General features: G+C 43.9%; 1 protein-coding gene across 1 annotated transcript; it reads right to left on the reverse strand.

The window, feature by feature from the left end:
- Window positions 1–1226: 1226 nt before the first annotated feature.
- Window positions 1227–2819, reverse strand: LOC122621508 (kunitz-type U15-theraphotoxin-Hhn1f). The gene is made up of 2 exons (XM_043799378.1): window positions 2409–2819; window positions 1227–1596 (listed from the first exon to the last, which is right to left on the reverse strand). The coding sequence occupies exons 1-2, from the start codon at window positions 2551–2553 to the stop codon at window positions 1412–1414; spliced, it is 330 nt and encodes a 109-aa protein (XP_043655313.1). The 5' UTR covers window positions 2554–2819; the 3' UTR covers window positions 1227–1411.
- Between the last annotated feature and the right edge of the window lie 18817 nt (window positions 2820–21636).

The following is a 21636-nucleotide window of genomic DNA, read 5'->3' on the forward strand; positions in this document are numbered from 1 at the left end:
TTATAGCCCCAAAGTGGCCTTTGTTTCCTTTTTCGCCGTGTGCGTGCGTTCGTACGTTTTAAATTTCCAATTAGATCCGAGAGCAAACTAATTTCATGCAAATTGCTGGCGAAAAAAGTGGCTTTGCTTGCACGCTTTGCGAAATTTTCTCTGTCGAAATTATGCGTTGAGTAGTTTGGTTCTAGCCGGCAAAAACGTTCCCAATTCCGTTTTTTTTTTGGTTTTTTTGGTTTTTGTTAAAATTACCGGCATCGTCAGCGAAGTTTTAGCACATGACTCGGGTGGATTTCCTTCGCAAATTCCCCAATCTTTCTGTTCCCTTTTTCCAATACCCTGAGTGCTGTCATTTAAACAGATTAATGTGCTGCCATCAGCGACATGTCATGTTGGGCGTCTCGTCTCGTCTCGTTTCGTATCGTTTTGTTCGTCGATGCCATTATGCATTTGATTGGCATTTGTTTGTGCACAGCAATCAAGCCATTTTCGCCCAGCCTGCTGGCCAAAACAAAGGCCTGTCAAATCCGACATATGCCGGCAGTGCAATTAATGCTGTTCCAGATAGCCGGCCTGGTCAACAGGTAACACAGGCGAGATGTGAGAGTGGATCTTTTTAATTAGCCGTAAGTCGATAGCAGCAAAGAAGGGACAAAGATGACGGCTCTTTGATGTGCAAAACACCGCTCACCTGGTGGCAGTGGTAGGGCATCTCACTTTCCACGACAAGGTCCAGCCGCAGCAGTGGGTGGAGTACGTCAGCATCGGAGGATGGGGCACCAGGAGCCCACTAGGAGCGCGGAATGGGTGGCAGTCGCCGTCTTGGCGACACTGTCAGTCGGATGTCAGGGGCCATTTGATATGCCACTGACAGAAAGCACATTTGGCGCATTTTTTCCGCAGGCCCTCTTTATTTCACTTCATTTTATTTTATTTTATTTTGTTTTATTTGCCTTTTTTTCGTCTTTTTATACAGCCCTGACAGTGAACAAAGTGCCGATCCACCGCTGACAGCTTACAACATTTGGGTGTCTATTTTTGGGCGGCATTTAGTCAAAATCCGTGTGATCAAAGGTAAAAACACTTAAGTACTTGAGTGTTTGGTGCCTGCACCTAAAGTTCAATTTTGCACAATGTAAAAGAACTTGAACCTGCTATGGAAATTGAATTTTTTTATTTATTTATTTAGATTTTTAGTAAAAGCACTTAACTCTTAAAATAATAGTTGGGGAGTTGTGACAAAATCATATTTCAGCGAGTAAATTGTGAGCCATTGTGTGAGGTGGTTGAGAGTTAAACCAATTGAGTGTGTAATTATTGACCTTTTGTTTCCTCAAGTGTGGAGCGATCTCTATTTGCTAAACATACGCGTACAAACTTATCGCCTAGGTGAGATGTATCTATATCTATGTGCCGATCAATCGCCGCAGCGTGTGTCGCAGCTTTCCTGGGTGCAGAAGCGGTTGCGATTGCCGTTGCATCCTTTGTAGTTGAAGGGCTTGCAGACGCCCTTGTCGAAGTACCAGCGAGTGACGACCTTGGTCTTATCCTTGCTGCTGCAGAAGTTGCCCTCGTTGCGGCCCACGTAGCAGTTGACGTTGTCTGAAAAATGCGGATTCATTGGTTAATCGCCGCCTGGAAATGCTCCATTCGCGTCCACGTTTCGCTCGGAAGACTCGACTCGACTCGACTGGCCTCATTAAGTGCAATTACGTTTGTTTATTCATACGGCGCTCGAGGCGGACGACAATATATTTCATAATTCCCTGGCCACGTAGTCATAAGCGGAAAAATAGAACAATTTGGCAGACAAAATTGACTGGCTGGCCCGAAGCAGAAAAAAAAATCACAGCATGTGGACTAAACTTGGCAACTACCAAATTGTTTCATTCTTGAAGCGTGTGCTCCAATTGCTATTTACCTAGAACATTTAATAAACTTTGTAATTGAAATGAAATTGAACAAGGGGAATTTAATTAACTTGTTGAAAGAAACTTTTTAAACAAGCTGTTGAAAATGCAATCAAATTATGTCTAAAGGCCATATTAGCATTAAAAGCACTGATGAGGTATACATTGATTCAAATAATGAATTTAATATTCATTGATATTTGAAACTGAATCAAACGATACCTAACACTTTAAGTACATAAGTTTACACTTCTTCTTAAAAGTACTTCATTGATAACACTGTAATTGAATTGAGGTTCTGGAACAATTCGCACTAATTAATAAGCTTCCAAGAGCTTATTGCAGTATTAGAGTAATAAACAAAAGGTCTTGACCGATTAGTATTATTTGATAAAGTATTGCATATATATATTTTAATTTCACTTGTTAGTACCGATCTCCCGGCAAACATGGTGGTTCCTCGAAGGCTACAGAAAGTGTTCAGCCACATTCCTAGACACTTACTCAGCTCTTTGCACGACACCACGGCCCCATTGCCCGAGGAGCCGCCTCCAAAGGCCTCGACTTGCGGGGTCCGTGTCAAGAGGATGATGGACAGGAGGCCGACGAGTGTCGCACGGAGGAACGCCAGATTGATTTTCAATTTCATGTCTTTAGCGCGGGCACCCAGAGCGGAATGAGGATGGGATGGGAATCGAAGCAGCACCGGGAGCAGCTGTTCGTGGTACTCGCACCAGATGCGAACGGGGAATGCCGGATCGGAGAGTCGGAATATTTGAAAATATCCGAAACTGAGAAACGCCGCCGGCAGAGGCTGTTCCAATTTTTCGGTTTTGGTATTTTTAAGTAATCTGCGCTACTTTCGGTGGGAAAACGTGCGGCAGACTAACGAATCCAAACGAATCCAAACGAACCGATGCGAACTCACTGAATGTGGCGCATTTTCGGTCTTCAGTTTATATACGAAATGCCGGAAATTGTTGCTAACTCGAACGCAAACTATTCGTTCTCATTGCGCTGATAGAGTCGGGTATTCGGCAAGTCTTTCGAGTATTGCCAGCTTGACAATCTTCTAGTACGCGTATCCGTCCATCCTTCCCAGCACCCATCCATTCATCCATCCAACCATCAATCCATCCGTCTATCATCCGTCCATCAATGCTAAGTATGGGAAGATATTTTTGGTCAGCGAAATGCTCGATGCTCCCGAAATGCCCGAAATGGCCGAAATGGCCGAAATGCCCGACGAAGGGGCGATATTGCACTTAGTTTTATCTTTGGGGCGTTTACTTTGCGCTCGTTTGCATAATTTCCAACTTATTGAATATTTTCCACATAATTAATTTTAATTATTTGTGTTTCTTTCAGGCATTTGAATTAATTTAGATAAGAGAGGACCGCGAGGTGGCGTTTTTTCGGGGAGCCAAAAGGCGAAAAGGGTCGCGCATTGCAGTCACAAGGGATGGCTCTTCCATTGTCTCTAATTACAATGGACGGCATTTGTTTTGGGCTCCCCTTTTTTATTCTTTGGTTTATTTCATTTTTGGTTTCTTGGCAAGTGGCTTTGGCATGGGCTCTCGCCTCCTATTCCTCTTCCTCTTCTCCCTCTCGGCTTTTATTTGCTTCTATTGCTGCGGGTCGGGCGCAAAAATCAATCTTCATTTAAAATTCAATTTAATGCGCTGCGTGCATAAAAGAAGTATCCCAACGCCTTGGTCATCAAGGGTATTGGATTCGCCGGGAGAAAATTAGAAAACAATTGTGTATATTTTTTACGAGCTGACGCATCAAAGAGAATTCGCCAGGCAGTGTCGCATGTCCAGTCCAGCCAACTGCCAATGGTATTATTGTGCCCCATTGGGTTTCTTTTTACTACAGAAACATATAACGAAAGGCGGCTAAAAGACTGCTTTTAGGAGGAATAATATAAATATATGGATTTGGTCCACACTTGTATATGGTTCAAGTCAACTATATAAATAGGTATTATTCAACCTTATTTGTTCAGTTTTGAAGAACCCATTTTATTTTAAGGAACCCAGTGATGGGTGAGTCATGAAAATTACAGCAAACGGAAGCCCGAAACTCGAAAAGAGGATGTGCCTCAAACAGAAATCGGAAGTCTTAACTAAAAACGGTAGCAGGTATACGGGGCCAGTCGAGTGGAAGAGCGGATGAGGGCACCACTAGCAGGGTTCTCAAGCCTGAGTCAAGCCAGCGGTGCGTATACGTGATGTATCAGCGCGAGTAAATCAATACTCAAATGTGGCCTCCTAATCAATCGTGATCGGGATGTCAGCCCCAAAAAGGAGGTAAAATCAAAGCGGATAAAATTAAAAAACAATGCGAGTGTAAAGCGAGGTCCCTCGGCGAGGTTATCCTCTTGGCCACGTTTCGGTTGTTTCGGCCACAATTTGTGATTTTCCACTTGTTTTGACCAATTTGGCGATTGGGCGATTTGGCGATTTGGCGATTTTGTGATTTGTCGTCTTTAATTCCCACAACATTTTTGGACGCACTCGAGCAAAAGATATTTAATGGCTGCACTTGAACGTGCCGAAGGACAAAAGCAACCAAAAATATAAAAACGGATATTGTCGATTGAAAGCGGCTGCGGGAGAAGTGATTTGCAGTTGGAAATTGAGTGAAAAGCGCTGACGCTCCACGTATACTGAGAATATTCTATGCATATATTTTACCTTTTGTTGATGCACCTGCCGCCATCCCATTCAGCTCATCCCCTCGTTCAGCAAAATCGTTCAGTTCCCATAGTCGTCCGCTTTGCGCTACTTGGGAATTATTTTTTTTCAGAATCCGCTTTATTTCTCTTTGCTCTGGAAAAAAGCGAACGAATTTCCCCCCCGCCCCCACTTTGGCCCACTTTGGCCAACCTCAAATTGAGGAAATGAAACATTTCAATGATTTGCTTCCGGCTTTTCCTCTTGCGCCATTCTTTGGGCAGCGAATCATAAGCAGAAAGAAAGAGTTTTGTTTATTACCTTTAAGGCGCTTTGGACAACTTCTCAGCCGCTGCGCACGAAGTTCAGTCCTAATAAATTATTCAAATTACAACTTTGATCTTCGCCGGCGGATTGCACACGAAATGCACAAAAGTGCTGTGCGAAAGTTACACTAGGCTACGCAATCAAACCAAAGTTTTTAGTACCTTATGCATGGAAATGAAACGAAATCTACAACTAGATTTATTTTCTAATGGTGACCGTCTTATGCAGTCAGCAAAAATATGATTGTGTAAAATATCTAATATAAGTGATTTGTGGCACAGTGCTATTGATTTCAGGGGCACGAGTAGCAATTTCTTGCAGTGACACTGAACATTTTGTGAGGCATTTCCCGAACAATGGGGCAAGGACTATGTTCATCGCTTTTACTGGCTGCGTTCTGTTTTTTTAGTTAAAATTTCGCAATTTGCAATAAAAATTCCAGTTTTGCTTTTCGGAATTCAGTTGGAGCGTACGTCCCAGCTTAGCTTCAGATACAGATACAGCTACAGCTCCAGCTTCTGCTTTTATATCGGCAACGGCTTGTGGCCTTGCGGCTTTTCCTGCTTTCCCTGCTTTTCCGGCAAAGGAAAGCGATCCGAGATGCGAAAGGATACGCATCCTCCCAATGGGCCGGGCTCTTGCCGAGCTATCAACCGGCAATTATTATGCGTCCTGAACTGCACGTGCCTCATATAATCGGGTTGTGTGTGTGTGCCTGTGTGTGTGCGAGGGGGTGTCTGGGGGAGGAGTGTGTTGTTGTGTTGTGGCTGCTGGGGCGTGCCGACAATAATTTAATATCAAAACATATTTCACTTGCATGCCGAAGAAGCTGAGGAATGCGCTCAAAAGCTTAACGGAGTCGGGCCAGCCGAGCAAGTCGAATGGAGGCGATGAAGCGTTCAGCTTGTCCCTTTCCCTTCCCCCGTCCCCCTTTCCCCATCCAGCAAACCAGACCAGACCATACCGACTCCTTGTCGCCGTCTCTCTCTCTCTGTCTTTGTGCCACTATGCCCGTCTCTTTCCGTGTCGTCTTCTGTGAGTATCGTAATTATTTTAAAGCCACCAAGGAGCCTTGACATTTCCCAAAAATAATTCTGCCTCTGCCACAAAAATGCGCCTTCTCATGTGAAGTTATGGCACGACCTGCTGCAGCCGAAGCCATTTTCTACACTTACAGAAATGTTATTTATTTATTTTTATTTATTAATATTAATAAATTAATAATAATATTAATTTTAACTCTAATGGGTTTGTGGATGTGTTTGAGTACTAGTAACAAGACCTTCGACTCTGACTTACAGAAATAATTATTCGTAGTATTGGATATTGAATACATTTCTTAGGAGAAAAAATATTTAATTGCAATTATTTAGGCGCTATATTGTAAAGAGGTGGGTATACCAAAACATTGCTTTATTAACTATAAATATACAAACAAGCCATTGTTAGGCTATATTTCATTTTACTCATCCTCAAGGAAGATTGGGATGAATCAAAGGTAGAAGCAAAGGTTCTTAGAGTGTAGTGATGAAAGTATCTGCAAAAGGGCGACGCCGATGTTGATTTCACTCATTTCCGTCTCAAATGGATTTTGATTGTCTGCCCTGACCTCGAAGCAGGATTCGGTCTTGGACTTGGCTGCCCGTGATGCCTTCTACGTGTCTGCCATTTGTCTGCGCTTATTTTGGCCAGCTCATCCCAGAGCTGCGGATTCGGACTGGGACTGGGACTCGGACTCGGCGGCTTGAAAGCAGCAGCCAAAAGCTGCCAAATGCCAAATGACTTTCTTTTCTTGGCCATTTCCTCGTTTGGCTGTTGCTTCGGGCTCATTTGGTTTTATTGTAATGATTTCTATTACCACACGAGCGTTCCGTGTCTATAGTTTGCAGCAGCTGCACTGCCAACTCCAAGCTCCCAGCTCCTAGCTCCCAGCTCCTAGCTCCCAGCTCCCAGCTCCTAACTCCCAATTCCCAACTGCCCACTGCCTGACGCCATTTCCTAGCCCCCAATGGACTGCTGGCAGTTTACGTGGCCATCGCGCTTAATGAGTAGTTATTTCCGCTTGTATTTCTTGATCAAGTCGTGCATGGCGCCTTGGCTTTGGCTTTGGCTATGGCTTTGGTGGGGCAGTTAGAGCTAATGCCCGGCCACGTTCTACCATTAATTGCCGCCTATTCTGGTGCCAGCCATCATTTTATTAACCTGCTGAACAGTGCTCCATTGCTCTATAATTGAGTTTATGTCATAATTCCTCGGATGGCCAGCCGCAGTTATGTCAATGAATTTATGGCATAGTTTTTCCGCGGTCGGCACAAAGCTTTGATATTTATGATACTCGTATTCATTTTGCAGCTGTCACAACAATGGATAGTAACTAAGAACTCTGGGCACCCAGCAAAAAAGATATTTTAATGTTTTTTGCCATCTTCTGTGTGCACTCTCGAAATGAAACGAAATGAAAAAGCATAATTAATTTTAATGCGATTTTCCGCTGCTTTGTTTTTACTTGCTTATCATTGCCATCAACGGATGGATTTCATTATGCAGATGATGCGGTTTTGAACAAGGACAGGTCCGATTCATCCGGATCGGAGGACCATTTAAGCGACTTTGTTGCATTTTCGTTCATTCGAAGCAGACATTCATTCCTGATTCAACCATTTTAGACACGAACCGAAATTCCTTTTTCAGCAATTTCGAAGTGTACTCGTCGTCGCTTCCGTTCCCAACGCCGATGATTATCAATTTGCGAAATTCGTTTTGGCGTGGAAAATTGTTTACCCGTTTGGCAAGCGAAATGAGCGAGTCCCCGTTCCAATTTTCTTCATTGTGGCGGGTAAATTGAAAACGCAAACAAACAAGCAAGCACACATGGAAATCGAAGTCGTTTGGTTAAGCAATCGCTGGCTTCCTGCCTTTGAGTAGAGAACTCGCGTCACGTTTTCGCCTGGCAGCCGGGATTAATGGTGGTGTAATTTATTGAAGTTTGCCAATAAAAGCGGGTGGCAGAATTCAAATTAAGCTCGTATTCCCCTGGCTGTTCTTAATGGCAAGTGCATTTCGCAGATTTCCCCTAGATTTCCCGTAGATTTCCCCAGATTTCCGCAAACATTTGTTGCTTGTCAGCGGTAATAGCACATTGTATGTTGCACGTTCGCTTGCTTGGTGGCCACCAACTAGCAAATACTGCAAAAGTTGCTCAAGTTCTTAAACGCAAACTGCGCGCCCAGACTGAGTGAGCCGTTCGAAGCAACAGCGGAAAGTTATGCAAATTTAATGCAACCAAGTTGCGCGCTTGTTTGCCTGCAAGTGATTTATGTGGCCAGAACCATGACCGCGCCCATTCAGTGTGCATAATGCGCCACTTAATGTCGCGCAGCAACAAGCAATGAATGCGGCACAGTTGCAACCGCAGGCAGAGGACACACGCCAGTTACACAGCGACACGTTGCGCATACGCCCCGTGCGCCGTGGCAATCAGTATCAAATTATAATCGGCAAATTGCTGGCCAGAAAATGCAGCAGAACTTGTCTCAATTTGCTTGCCGGAGCAACTGGCTCGAAACTTTCAATCGAATTGGTCGCCCAAGTTGCGTAAAAGCATTTCCACAAATTTACACTAATGCGCATGTCTTATTGTCGCACAGTAGTGAAATAGTAAAGGGGTAATGCGTTCGGAGGAAAAGCGAAAAGTTCCACAAAGAAAAACCACGTTCCTTTAATTCTTTCTACGAACTAACATATACAATTTGAAACGAATATTGGGCAGAACATTAAATATCATTTACAAGGTAACTAATGAATGAATATGTATTGTACTTTCATTTGCTACATCGTTTCCCTTTTAACACAACATTTATTGTGCAGTTCTACTACTTCAATACCTCACGTGCTCTGCAACTGAAAAGTTTAGTGTAGAATGGATGCATTTCCAAAAGCTGTTAGCTTTTCTCTCAGTGTTCACAGGCCGGAAGCATCTCTCCATGCTGTTGTTAGATGTGAGATATGTAAATATCCAAAACTTGTTAATATTTGATGGGATAAAAGTTTGCCAAACTGCAATAAAAGCATACACACAACAGCGCCCGAACAGCAATACAACAGTTTTCCATCCACCACCCCGATTTTCCGGCTTTTCCGGACCCCACCCCCCTCTGCAATCCATCCCCTGGGTGACCCCTGGAGTGTGAAATATTTAACTAGCTGCTTGAAATTGAGCTGCTTACGCTTGGTCGCTGCCGAAGACAGAGTTTTCCCCATCAATATTTGATGGTGGAAAACTCCATCGCCTGACCGCAAGTTGATTGCCTTGCGGTTGCCTGGAATTAATTAAAATAGCTTTAAGATGCGTCGATGCCCAGGGTAGCAAGGATTCTCGTGCGGAATGCACTCAAGCTGCTGTCTGTTAATATTGTTTACGCATAATTTGGTTATTAACGCAATGCCAGCTCGACTCAGCTGCGAAGGCAGCAAATCAATTTACCCAGCAATCCATGACATCCATCCATGACATCCACTGCTACCTTGTGATTTGCAGGACTCTGAATGGGGATGCGAATGCGGATGCGGATGCAATTGCTGAATGTCTTTGTGCGAGGATAACAACAACAGCATTAACATAACACCCACACACCCTTGCGCTCTGTATGAAAATGATGTTTTTCGCTTGAAAGGGAAAATTCTCATTTTACATGCGCTGCAATTTCTCGCTCACTTCAATTATGCAAATTGTGTGTATGTCGATACCAATTCGTAGTCTCGCAGGAGCGGAGAAGCGCGTCGGGGCCGCACTCGTACATGCAATTAACATCATGGCGACAGCTCAACCGACAGATATCCTGATGGCTATAGTCGGATAGTCGGATAGTTGGATAGTCGGATAGGCGGGCAGCGAAGTCGATGCAGCAGCCCAGGATGCGATGCGATGTCCGTCCGAAATAAACTTGACGCTTCTCGCCGGCGAGAAAGAACGGAACGGAACTCATTATAATTTTCTTCGTTTCAATTTCCCATTTTCCACTTCCCACTTTCCACTTCCCATTTTCCGCTTGCCATTCAATGCGGCGATGCGCATGTGAATGTGGGGTGTGTTCTTCCGCTGGCCTGCCCGCTTGTAATTTAATTTACATGAGCTTCACAGGCTACATCAAAATTATCAGAGGCAAAAACTTTTGGCCATCACATCCCTACAGCTTTATTAATTACTAATGTGAAAGTTTGCTGTGTCCCCTTTCAACGCTCCATTATCCTTATCCCTTGGTCCTTTGGCTCTTATCTCCCTAACCGAAAGTTCAGGCAATTATGAGTTTATTTTCTAGCACTGCGATGATTTCTTGGCCTGCCTTCAAGGGGCTGAAAACTCCAGCCAAGCCAGCTCCAGCCCGCTCCAGCTAGCCAGCCAAAGTACAATTTTGCAACTTGGCCCAGAAGTGTTAACTCAATCAATGTGTGCAAATATTGGTGGCCGGGCAGCTGCTGGCCAAATTAATTTAAGTTTAATTGGACTCCGAAATGAGCTGGAGTCAAGCCTTGTTTACTTTACATTTAACTCAATCCTAATCAGGCCAAACTGTCTGCCAACTTGGGCTTAATCAGCTCATTCTTAATTCCACCTCAGTCTGTGAGCCGTATTTGCTGTAGCCATTTCGCCATTTCGCCATGTGCTCCCTGCAGTCCTCTGTCTTGGACTGGTCAATTTGGCTGCCACTAAGTGGGTCAGACATGGCAGCCACTCAAGTGCATACAAAGTGCATGGCCGACGGAGAGAGAAAAGTTTGCAAAGCTGAAGGGAGGGGAAGCGGCCATAAAATCTAAACGTGGGCTACATTTTTCAGCTTCAATGGAGCGCACGTAAAACTAAACTCAAATGTTGCATTAAAAAGTTTGCAGCGAAAAAGCAGAAAGCAATTCAATTTAATTAGAGTACATTTGGCTGGCAGAAAACAGCCAAAAGGGGGAAATGGGGAAACCTTTTCCACTTTTATGTGCCAATTTTATGGCGTCAGTTTTCCTCAAAAACTGGAGAGGGTCGGGGAAATCCTTGCCCATCCTATTCGCATAGCGGCATATGGCCCGTCACGGCATATTTCGGATTCCTAAGAGCCAAGAATATGCGCATCAATGGAAAACTTGCGGCAACAACAGCTTCTTTAATGGAAATCAGGTTTGGGCAGACCAAATTTGATGGATCACCAAAGGCAGTCAATAGCCCGCCTCAGCCATTCCACCAGGTCCTTACTTTACTTTTGGCAGCCCCCAAAAAGGACTTCAGCCTGAGGGCAATATTTCATATTTCTAAACTGCCAGCTTACATTTCCTCTCAACATCGATTTGATGATGGACTGGGCATGATTTTTGTTTTGCCAGCTCATTATTTGTATTTCAATTTGGTGCGTTGCCATTTCCATTCAGACCGCCTCCTCTCTTTCACCTGATATGCCTTTTACTTTTCGGATTTTGTGGTCGGCCTGCCACTTTGAATAACAATTCTGGGGAAAAAGTTTTCTGCGGTGGCTTTTATACTCGCATCTAGTATGTATGTAGATGAAGACGCAATAAAAAAGTTACTTTATTCAACGTCTACGTGTGCCTGGCATTTCTCCTCCGGGTGTGAGTGTGTATAATCCAGTGGAGTGTGGGCCAAAGTGCGCCTGTTGCGGCCTGTAGCTGGCAAAATGTAGATTTGCCCTGCTTTAGTCTCTGCCCATGGCCGTTGGCAGGGCCACGACCTACAGATGGCTCCTAGATCCTACTTCCCGGCTAACTGCCCCTGCTCCTGCTCCAGCTCCAGCTCCTGCTTCTGCTCCTTCATCCTGCGGCTCTGGGTTGCATGCTGGCTTGACATTGGCAGGCGGTCTCGTAAAAGCCACTCACAAGCACATCGGGCGGCGAATGCAAATACTAAGCTCCATAGACACACAATCATTTATCAGCATCGAAATGCACTTGGAGAAAATCAACGCATAACTTCAGCAAGTTACATTACCTACTACATTGTACTTGCTCTATGTTATGTTGAAACGGCTTAAACAGTTGATATATCATTTATAGCTGAAAAGCACACATTTAGTTGTAGTTAAATTAATTCATTCATAATGAACAGATAAACAATCAGATTAATATAAGAAACTGAAAAGGGGGAACTGTAATTAAGGTTCGTTTGCTCAAGAAAAACATTTCCATTAAATGATTCCTTTTGAATAAAATACTATTTGCTTATATTGCCTTGTAGTCTGGAAGTCTTCAACATATAATAAGCTTACAGCACCATTTTTAAAGTGCAACTACTCCGCTCTTCAGTGTTCAAGCGCAGGACACTTTTCAGAAAACTGTTGGTTAGCAAAGTGACCAACAAGAGATGCTTAAAGCTACTCTTTAAGAACCCAAGACCCCAACCGAGAAGTGTTTTGCTCTCGGACCAGGAAGAAAACAAGACCCAGAAAGAAGAAAAGAAATGGTACGCCCAGGTGTAATATTTGCATTTAGCCAACAATTTGCCGTAGTCCCTCCAACTGGCAGGCTGTCTGCCACATTTTGGCCTCCTGTCCAGAAGAGGAGGCTTCCTGCCTGGTTGGCATCTTAAATTTTTATTGCAAGGAAAGCGGAATCTTTAGTAATTGCTCTCCAGGCGCTCATAAAAAATGTGTAACCAGGTAAGCAGAAGAAGAAGAAGAAGAAGTTGTTGCGCGTTGAGCACGCAAAATACCCCAGCAAAAACTATTACTGGTTTGTCTAATGCCGGCTCACAGCTACAGATACATGGGCAAATACTTGTGGGCCAGGATTGTTTGTGTGTTGGTGTGGCTGTGTGTTGGTGTGCTTGTTTGTCTGTCTGTCTGGATGTGCGAGTGTGTTTGAAGAGGCCCTCGAGAGTTGGCTGCTCCTTTGCCTGCCGGCAGAGTTGGCCAATCTGTGCCTGCTCCCCACCAGAAATTGGAACACTGCAGGTGTTTACTGTCGGCTAGTGCGAACTATGCTCATTTGGAGTGGGGGCCAGGAGTTGGCGCCTTATTGCCAAAGGTCTTCGAGGCGACCAATTTCAATAAAGTGTGTGAAACGAAAACAACTCCGACGGCCAGTTCATAATTCACTTGCCAACTGCTGGCAACAATTGCAAATTGACAAGCTTATTAATCGCTTAATCGGCCTGCAGAACTTGCTGTAAGTCCTTCGCATTAAAATACGCTTTGTTTTCATTCCCCAAGATTTTTTGGGGTGGGGCAAACTGGGCTAAGAAGTTTATTCCCGGCTGTTGGTAAAACTTTTTGATAATTGTGCTTCAATGGTCTCGGGCTGAAAGGGTTGCCGGTCCCTGATTGAGCCGAAAGCGGCAAAAAACAACTGAAAACTTTCTGGCTCCTTGCCAGTCGCCTGGCAACAGTGCGTATGATTAATATGTATACAAGAAATGCGAAGGACTGGCTTTGCTTTGTTGTTTAGCTTTGGGCTTAGCTTTAATGAGCACTGAGCACTGAGCACTGAAGAAGCTCGGCTAAAAGGCGCTTAATGATTCGAACATATCAGGCTGCCTGTCGTTTTGTCTGTCTGTCTGTCTGTTGGCTGTCTGTTTGTCTGTCGGACCGACTGGCTTATCTAGCCCGAGGGCCACGAGTCTCGGTTTCCTCGTCCCTGAGCGCGATTTCCTTCGCTTTTCCAGCGCTTTTCACGTCTCAAATCTGGGGGCATTCGCTTTGCATTTCACAATCACATTAAAAGGAGTAAGAGCGACACTAAATGGGACCTGAGTTCTGGTCGGCAGGCGAACCCGCACTTTGTCACGAAACTTCACCATTCCCATTCGCAATCAGAAGGCCAGCTTGCATTTCGAGTTGCATTTCACACCAATTCGAGCCAAGCAATTTCCGCTTTTCCGCTTCTGTCGCATTGTTTTGCGACCAGTGGAGAAAGTTTTGGTTGTGGTGGCTGTAGTGTGTAGGTGTGGCCAGAGTCGTTACTGAGTCAGCTTTCACTTAAACTGCTGCTTCTTATGGCCAGCAAGGGCCACTAAACCGATAACAAAACCAAGATGTTGCTTGCGGAAGGCATTAGGAATTTATAAGGCATTCTCCGTTCTCCATTCTCGATTCGTTCGGAGATTTTTTGGTCAGATTATGGCGCTTCAGCTCGATTCAATTAAAGTACTTAGCGCAGTCAGCTGTGGGGCTTCATTGCTCTGAGTTATGTAAATCCTTTCGCCGCCCCTTTTCTAATCAAAAGGCAATCAAAACTTGGTTCGATGGCCACCATGATGGCCATTTCCAATTCCAAGTTTTAAGTCCCTAAGCGAATTTATTAAATTTATTTTGTTGCCTTTTTTGAAGTTTTCTATACCTTCATACCTCCATTGCGGGGTAGCAAAAACAATCAAATATATGCAAGTTATTCCCTTTGCCGCTAACTTTGAAGTTGCTGCCAGTGTCCGCTGCTCGCCAAAAATAATTTCCCTGGGAAACTTTACCCATACAGTTGGTTATGCATTCTACTGGCTTACTTTTTTGCTTTTTTTATTTTTCGTTTTTTTCTATATTTTGTGGTTGTCCAGTTTTGCCAGCGGGGAACAGGACATCATCTGGCAGAGGATTTGGCTTGTTTCCTGCCGGGGTGTTGCTGTGGAAAATGTCTAGGTATCACTGGGATTTTAATATGGCTGGCACACCAATGTGCACTTTCGTGTATTCTTTTGTAAGCGTTTTTCCTCTGATTTTGGACAGATTTGAAGAAGAACTATAACATATTTAAACTAAGACGTCTAAATGTTTATAGAAATAATTCCCAAAAGATGTTAAAACTTCGTACTTATTCTCTGAAATAAAAACAAATCACCCACACTTAAACTTAATTTAACATTTAACCACTTATTTAAATATTCAAATAAGCTTTTAGATCTTTTCATAAACCGGACCCCTATACATTACCATTTTCCACCCCAAGCCAGTTACAGAAACAATTTAAATAAACTCGCTGTCAGAACATTTGCGCTAATCAACTCGATAAAGGGGTCCGAATGTTTTGCGCTTTCGATTAGGGAAAACTCGTGCGTGAATAAGCCATAATATGCTAATGGGGCAGCAGAGGTGTTCTAAACACATTTGGCCACCCACATTAAAATGCACACATTCGAAGCCGGATGTGTGAACAAATATTTTCCGCTCCACAAAATTATTGTGCAAATATGGCAGCCATGAAAGGAAACAAACGCGTGGCGAACTGGAGTGGGAAATTCCCAACTGACCGAAGAGTAAGCGTTCCATTTAGGACCTTTATATCTGTGCATTTTGATAACCAAAATGATTAAAAGCTAAAGTTTTTCCTTTACATGGGCACCATTAGGGCTTCGATATTGGGTAAAAATGTGCGAATTTTTAAAAGTTATAGACAAATGTATCCAAGACTTGTGTATCTTGAATACTTACTCTTTTATATACTCGTAGATGGACATTTTCTTGAACTATTATATGCTGTTGGTCAGTCGAAGTAAAATAACGTGAATACGATTTTATAATATTAAAATACGGTATATATACAAGGTTTTTAAGGCCTCTCGCTATATCCCGAAATTGTACATTTGTCAAGGGTTAAACCCATTTACGTGGACAACCACAACTAGCTGAATCTCTGAGTGAGTAGTATGGCTCATTAGGCGGGAAACCCATCTTAAGTGTGATTTATGTTATCCATGCCCCAAAGATTGATACCTGGCACGCCCACAGGAAAACTGATTTCCCATTTAGTTAGCAGTCTCCCTGCGGAAAAAGGGGAGCCCTTAATAGTTTTGTAAACCACCTCAGAACGAAGCAATCAAAAGTCTCAAGTCCCATTTTGGCCCGAAAAAGGGTTTCAATTTGATTTAATGACGCTGCCGGGACAAATTCAACGCCACGCATTCGCGGCTTCTGCCTCTCGGACACAAAAGTCAATTCCATCAAGTTCCGGATGCTGCATTGAATACCAACTAGTTTGCCCGGCTTCTGTGCACTTGGAAAAGTCGTTTTACTGGATGTTAGTTAAATATAAGGAAAGCACTTTAGATCTAGCGAACAACTGGAATAATAATTATTGTTTGCCTATAAGATACACGGGAATGGAAATAGTGGAAATGTTGGTTAAGCCCATTCAATAGTCAACCTATTATACTTTATTTAATTTAAGTTAACAGCTAACTGTTTTGATAGCATAATATAATACTGATTACTGTTCATTAAATAACAAATAGAACAAAATATGTGTAAATTTGTCATACATCATTTATATTTGGGATACGAAACTTTGCCCGTTTTCTGTTACTATAAACCATTTTCAATCACTTCCATGTAGCAGGTGACTAGCATTTTCTCAGTGTACTACCGGCAGATAGTGGATCAGAACCCGAATCAAAGGCTGCCGCAGCCCACTTAAACTTGTGAGGTGAACGACTGGCGATGACGACGACGGATGTTGCGTTATAGAAGAGCGCCGGTGGCGAGGTTTTCATGTCAGCGCAAATTTCCGTTCCACTGGTAGGTACGGGTATATATATGTAAGTACATACCCTGTATAGGGAGCACCAGGTGGGTAGCAGATACCAGGTTTGTGTAGCTGTGTGCTGCGAATGCTTTGTCCTGCAGGTGCTAGACAGCCGTCCCTGGCTTCATGCATAATAATGAGCCTCTCGGCCTGTTCAATACCCACTCAGCCCCACTCAGCCCCACGACCCAGACTTCTACTGGGAGGAGAGTCCGGATCCGGATTCGGATCCGGACAGACCGAGCTCCAACCTGAATCCCTATCGCAACCCGAAACATAAACTAAAACCGACTGTTGCTCGCCGTGGGGCAATGGAGCTGGAGAAATGTTTGATTTTTGCCCGACAAAGAGCCATTGAATGGGTCTGGGTGTGTATTTTAGTTTTAGTTTTGGATTTATTGTGCGATATTGCTTGTTGAACATGCAACAAGACACATACATACGAGAGACAAGAAGCCTCAAATATTGGCCATCGAATTGCGGGTGGGATTTTCGGGGGCTTTCGTGTTTGCAGCTTCACTTTTTGACATTTTCTTGAGTATTTGCTTGCGTTGCATTATTTTGTTTGTGCTTGGACAGTTGAAATTTCGCATTTATTTGCTGCCGTTTCAGTTTCAGTTTCATTTCAGTGTTGTCACAAACACAATTTATCAACATAAATGTCACAAATTTCATTTTGCTGCTATCAATTTCAATTACAAGGCTGCGCGTGTGTGTGTGGGTCTGTGAGGATCTCTGTGCTTTTGCCAGGCAATCAGAAACATGCAAATCGAATTGCATAATGCATTGCCAATTTTTGAGGCACTGGCCCTGGCACCAGCATCTCCGGCCTTGCGGCTATAAAATAATAATCGGGTTTAGGCCAAGTTTGTAGATATTCAATTGAATGCACAAGCCTTTGGCTCTGAATAGACAATTAGGAACGCAATGAATGCCTAAATACTTGACTTTCGATTGGTATCCTCACACGGTTAAGCTTCATCTTCATCTTTGGCCCGGGCAAATTGCCGACAATTGGAATTAATGAGCACTTTAATCAAATTTTCCACGCAAAAGCACGTTCATTAATTTTGTACGCAATTATTACATGGAAACGCCTTGGTCCGCCCCCGCCGAATCGGGATTCTGAATTAAGTCCACAAACAAAATACGCACAATCAAGCGAATATGGCCCAAATTACTTTTCATTACAAGTGTACAAGCGCCGGCTGACCAGCATGCCAAGTAAGTGGCAGGCCGTCCTGCCCCCAAATGCTGCTCCAAGTTCCCGCTCCACGCGGCAAGTGGCGAATGCCACCGCAGCATCTGGATCTGGCTGAGTTGGCCGGGCATTTAAGGACAACTTCATCATCATTAGCACTACAATGGCATGGCGAAAAAGCGAGAGAACACCATGACGGGCATATAATGCTGATTATGGCATATAAATACGGACATGCACACAGCGGTGCACAGAGAGAAAACAAAGTTCCTCTTGCATTTCTTAGAAGAGGAAGCAATCTAAGGATAGGCGGACTAGCTTGAGCTTCCTATTACTGAATATTAAGACATCGAATTAAAAAAAACCCATCAGCTGTAAAGTATATAAGACTGCAATTTCAAAGAACTTTCTGTTTAATGATAAGGCTTGTTGAATTGATATGACATATTGAGGTGAGACCCCGACTGTTTTCCCAGTGCACATATACAATATGTTGGCATTAGCGACCCTCGCAGAATTCTTCCCGCTGTGCGGTAAAATCATATTGAGTGTAGATTAAATGGCGGCACGTCGACCTCCGCCAATCCCGGGCATAAAAATCCATTAGAAGCGGAAATCTGCAGTGCGGGCGAATGGGAATTGGGTCGAAGGAGCAGCCACAGTGGCACTAGAACTGCCACTGGCACCACTCCATTTCACCACTCTCGGTGGGTCGACGAGGTTTAGTAATTATCACAGTTGCAAATGCTTCGATAGCACCCAACTATATGTGTGTCATGGGTGGGTGTGGGTGTGGCTGTGGGTGTGGGTGTGGGTGGGAGTCTGAAGGGCAGGAGGGCAGAGGGAATGTGTGTACACACCATACACACATGTGTGTTTATCCAAGAGCACTTAACAAAACGTTCACGTTTAATTTAGCCTTGACTCCAATACGCCCGCTATGCCAACACCACACACACCACCCCCCGCGATTATAGCGCCCATGTATGTATTTAACCCAATTTTTGATAATTTCCCTAGTAACACAGTGTGAATATTGTGGGCGAATCGTCTATCGTCTTAGGGTTCGAATGACTCTGAGTTCTCTAATTAGAACCAGAAGGGCTTTGATATTTGCCACGTCCTTACTGACACTGCAAAAGCTTTACAGGAAATCTCAGGAAATCAAATTGAGATTCTTGTGAGTTGTGAGAAACTATCTGAACATTTAAAAATGTACTCTTGCAAAGAGCCAATTTAATTCTGGATATTTATACTTCCAATTACTCAACCTGCTGTCGCGCCCTTTCCAGCTAACCTATTCTTTAATTAGAATGGAACTGGCGTTGGCCAAGCAGATGCAGATGTGTAACTTCAAGTGCTCGAAACGGATCCCTCAACTTCTTGCGTCCTCTACATTCTGTACGAGTATTCTATTCAGCAGAAGTGCGTCTGCGTCTGACATTTATTTCCTGGGCAAACAGACAGGAAGGCAACTTCAGCTATCAAAAGCATAAGCTTTAGCCCCTGAATGCGGCTCGGGAGATAAAACGCACATGTGCATCATCTCCGAAGTCAGAAGCCCTCTGCGTCAGAGGCGAAACTTTTGCCCAAGAACTATGACTTGGCCTCGAAGACGGCTCGATGTCGATGGGATGAGGTGGATGTGCTGGATGTGCTGGGTGGGTGAAGGGTGGTGAAAAGTTTTCCCCGAGCCAACGTAAAGGGGTGGGAAATTTCGCGCTAGCGACAAATAACTTTGCAAATTTTTATGAGCTTGCAATGGGGCTTGTCAATTATGTTCCCTGCGCTGTCCCAGATGTCACAGATTCTCGCTGAGAAATGCAGAAAATGTCAGTCGTTTCTTATTTTTCATGACTTGGCACACACAAAGTTTGCCTGTGCCAAAATCAAGAGTCACCTTTGCAGAATTCTATCCTACTACCCTACTACCTAACTACCAACTACCTTACTGCTGCTGCTGCAGCCTTCTTGTTTGAATATTCAACTGCTTGGCGAATTAATGGGGGCGTGGCAAGTCCCCTACCGCCCACAGCCACGCCCTAATAAGGTTGGGACCTGCATTGACCTGAATGCTAATGGATATCGCTGGCTGAGTGGGGATTTGGCCTGCGAGTGGGATTACGCTAATGGAGCGCACGCCGTGGCCCACAAATGATATGTTGCGCATACGCCGCGTGCGCCGTCATGGCAATAACTCAAAATCTTAGACTCGTAAGCCAATTTTCGTTGATTTAGTTTATCTGCAGTGCTCCGGCATCATCAATACAAATGCCTCTGCGCCACTGATTCCCATTTGACTACTCGCCCAACTTTGATTTCATTTGTTGTCGGCTTCGAAATGAAATCGTCTCGAGTCTCAGGACTCCCAGACTCCCAGGCTCGATCGAGTTTATTTGCCCGTCTTGGGGGCTGGCCGACAATTTGATTTATTGGCACAAATTGCGTTACATTACGTTATCGCTTTGAGTGCGAGTGTGGGTGTGGGTGTGAGTGTATGTACACGGGTTGGGGTTTCAAATGGAAAAGGAAAAGCTCCTTAAGCCAATGCCAACGCCGATTCCCTTTCACTTTCGCTTTCACTTTGACAGTGCACTTTTCAATTACTTGATGCCCGGATATTCCAGCAAGCGCGTATTCTTCGGCAGCAATGCAAGCCATTTGAGAATGCTAAATGTCCCTTTTACGCATTGGAATTAAATGGATTTGCCTAAAATCGAAATACGTCGACTCTTGAATAGCTTACTAAATCAGGGTTTACAAATCAGGAAACTCTTAAAATGAAAATGAACATAGTAAGATAGAGACACAAGTGGCGTACTTCTCTAAATAATAAAGATATAAAGCCAAGTTCCTCGGGCAATTATTTCACGTGTACTGCGACCTTTCGTTCGGTTCCAAAAAAACCGCGTATTTATAAACGGCAATAAATAAAGGCGAAAAGGTTGGAATAATTGCTGCGATATGTAAAACAGATTTCGGTATCGTCCATCATGGGAGGCCAGAGAGGCCCGCAGAGAGATGCCATCGGGTCAGACTGAATTTAGTCTCGAAGTGGACCCACCTCGTGCCATGGCCTTTGGACCATCTGATATCTGGAATTGCGACAGGTGTCAGATTGTGCAGATGCGCCTGAGTTGGGTTGGCTTCTTTTTTGCGAGCGCAATCGTGCGGATTTCATTGAAATTTAATTGAAATTCAAACTCGCATTCCGAATGCGATGCCGAATTCGAGTGTCGCTAATTAAGTTGTCTATGCAATAATTCGTATGTTTGCAATGCAGTCCAATTGAGTTTAATTAAATATGCAATTTAAATCAAATGAAAGGCGATTTCCACAGCCGCTCTCGCAGTGAAAATTTTCGCCTCGGGCGCAGCAGGTGCAACAATGCCAACTACTAAATGGAACAGGAATACTTTTGCGCGTTTTGGCATAAAGTGAATTTGTAAGCAATTTGGGGCACTTAACTTTTCTGTAGAGATGGCAAAAGTGGCTTTTTGTGGCAGAGCATGCACAGGAAAAAAAAGAATATTTTTACTGCATAAATGGAAGCCGGGAAAGTTCTAAAGGTATCCTATAATATCTGTAGTAAACAAAAAATGTTTTTATTCTAAAGCAAGTCTGCTCAGACCTTAGTTGCCAATTGCCATTGCCATTCGTGAGATTGTACCAATATTTGTTCTGCCTGTAAGGCTGTACATTCTTAGAGCGCAAATGGCTGAAAGTTTTGCCTGCGGCACACACTTTTACATAATGGCCAGGTCCCTGGGCTGTGGCTGGCAGTTATTTTGGTAGAGTTCCATTGAGCTGGAAAGTCCCCTTGCCTCCATTAATTAAATGCGGCTTGCCGCCTGCAGCTGCAGCTTTTGCGGCTTTCAGCGCAGCCATAATGAAAGCCAATAAACAGCAAATTCTGTTGCTCCGCACAGCTCATAAAAGTCCATTTGCAGTCGCCCACCTGGATGGCTGCTCCTCTTCGCACTCACTCACTCCTCACTCTCTATAAAAAGTGGAGCAAAATATC

This window comes from Drosophila teissieri, chromosome 3R, assembly GCF_016746235.2.
Source record: "Drosophila teissieri strain GT53w chromosome 3R, Prin_Dtei_1.1, whole genome shotgun sequence".
Lineage (NCBI taxonomy): Eukaryota > Metazoa > Arthropoda > Insecta > Diptera > Drosophilidae > Drosophila > Drosophila teissieri.

Coding starts and splice junctions, on each gene's coding strand:
- LOC122621508 (XM_043799378.1), bottom strand. CDS start 2,553: ATGAAATTGAAAATCAATCTGGCGTTCCTCCGTGCGACACTCGTCGGC. Junction 1,597..2,408: donor GGTGTCGTGCAAAGAGCTGA/GTAAGTGTCTAG, acceptor CGCATTTTTCAG/ACAACGTCAACTGCTACGTG.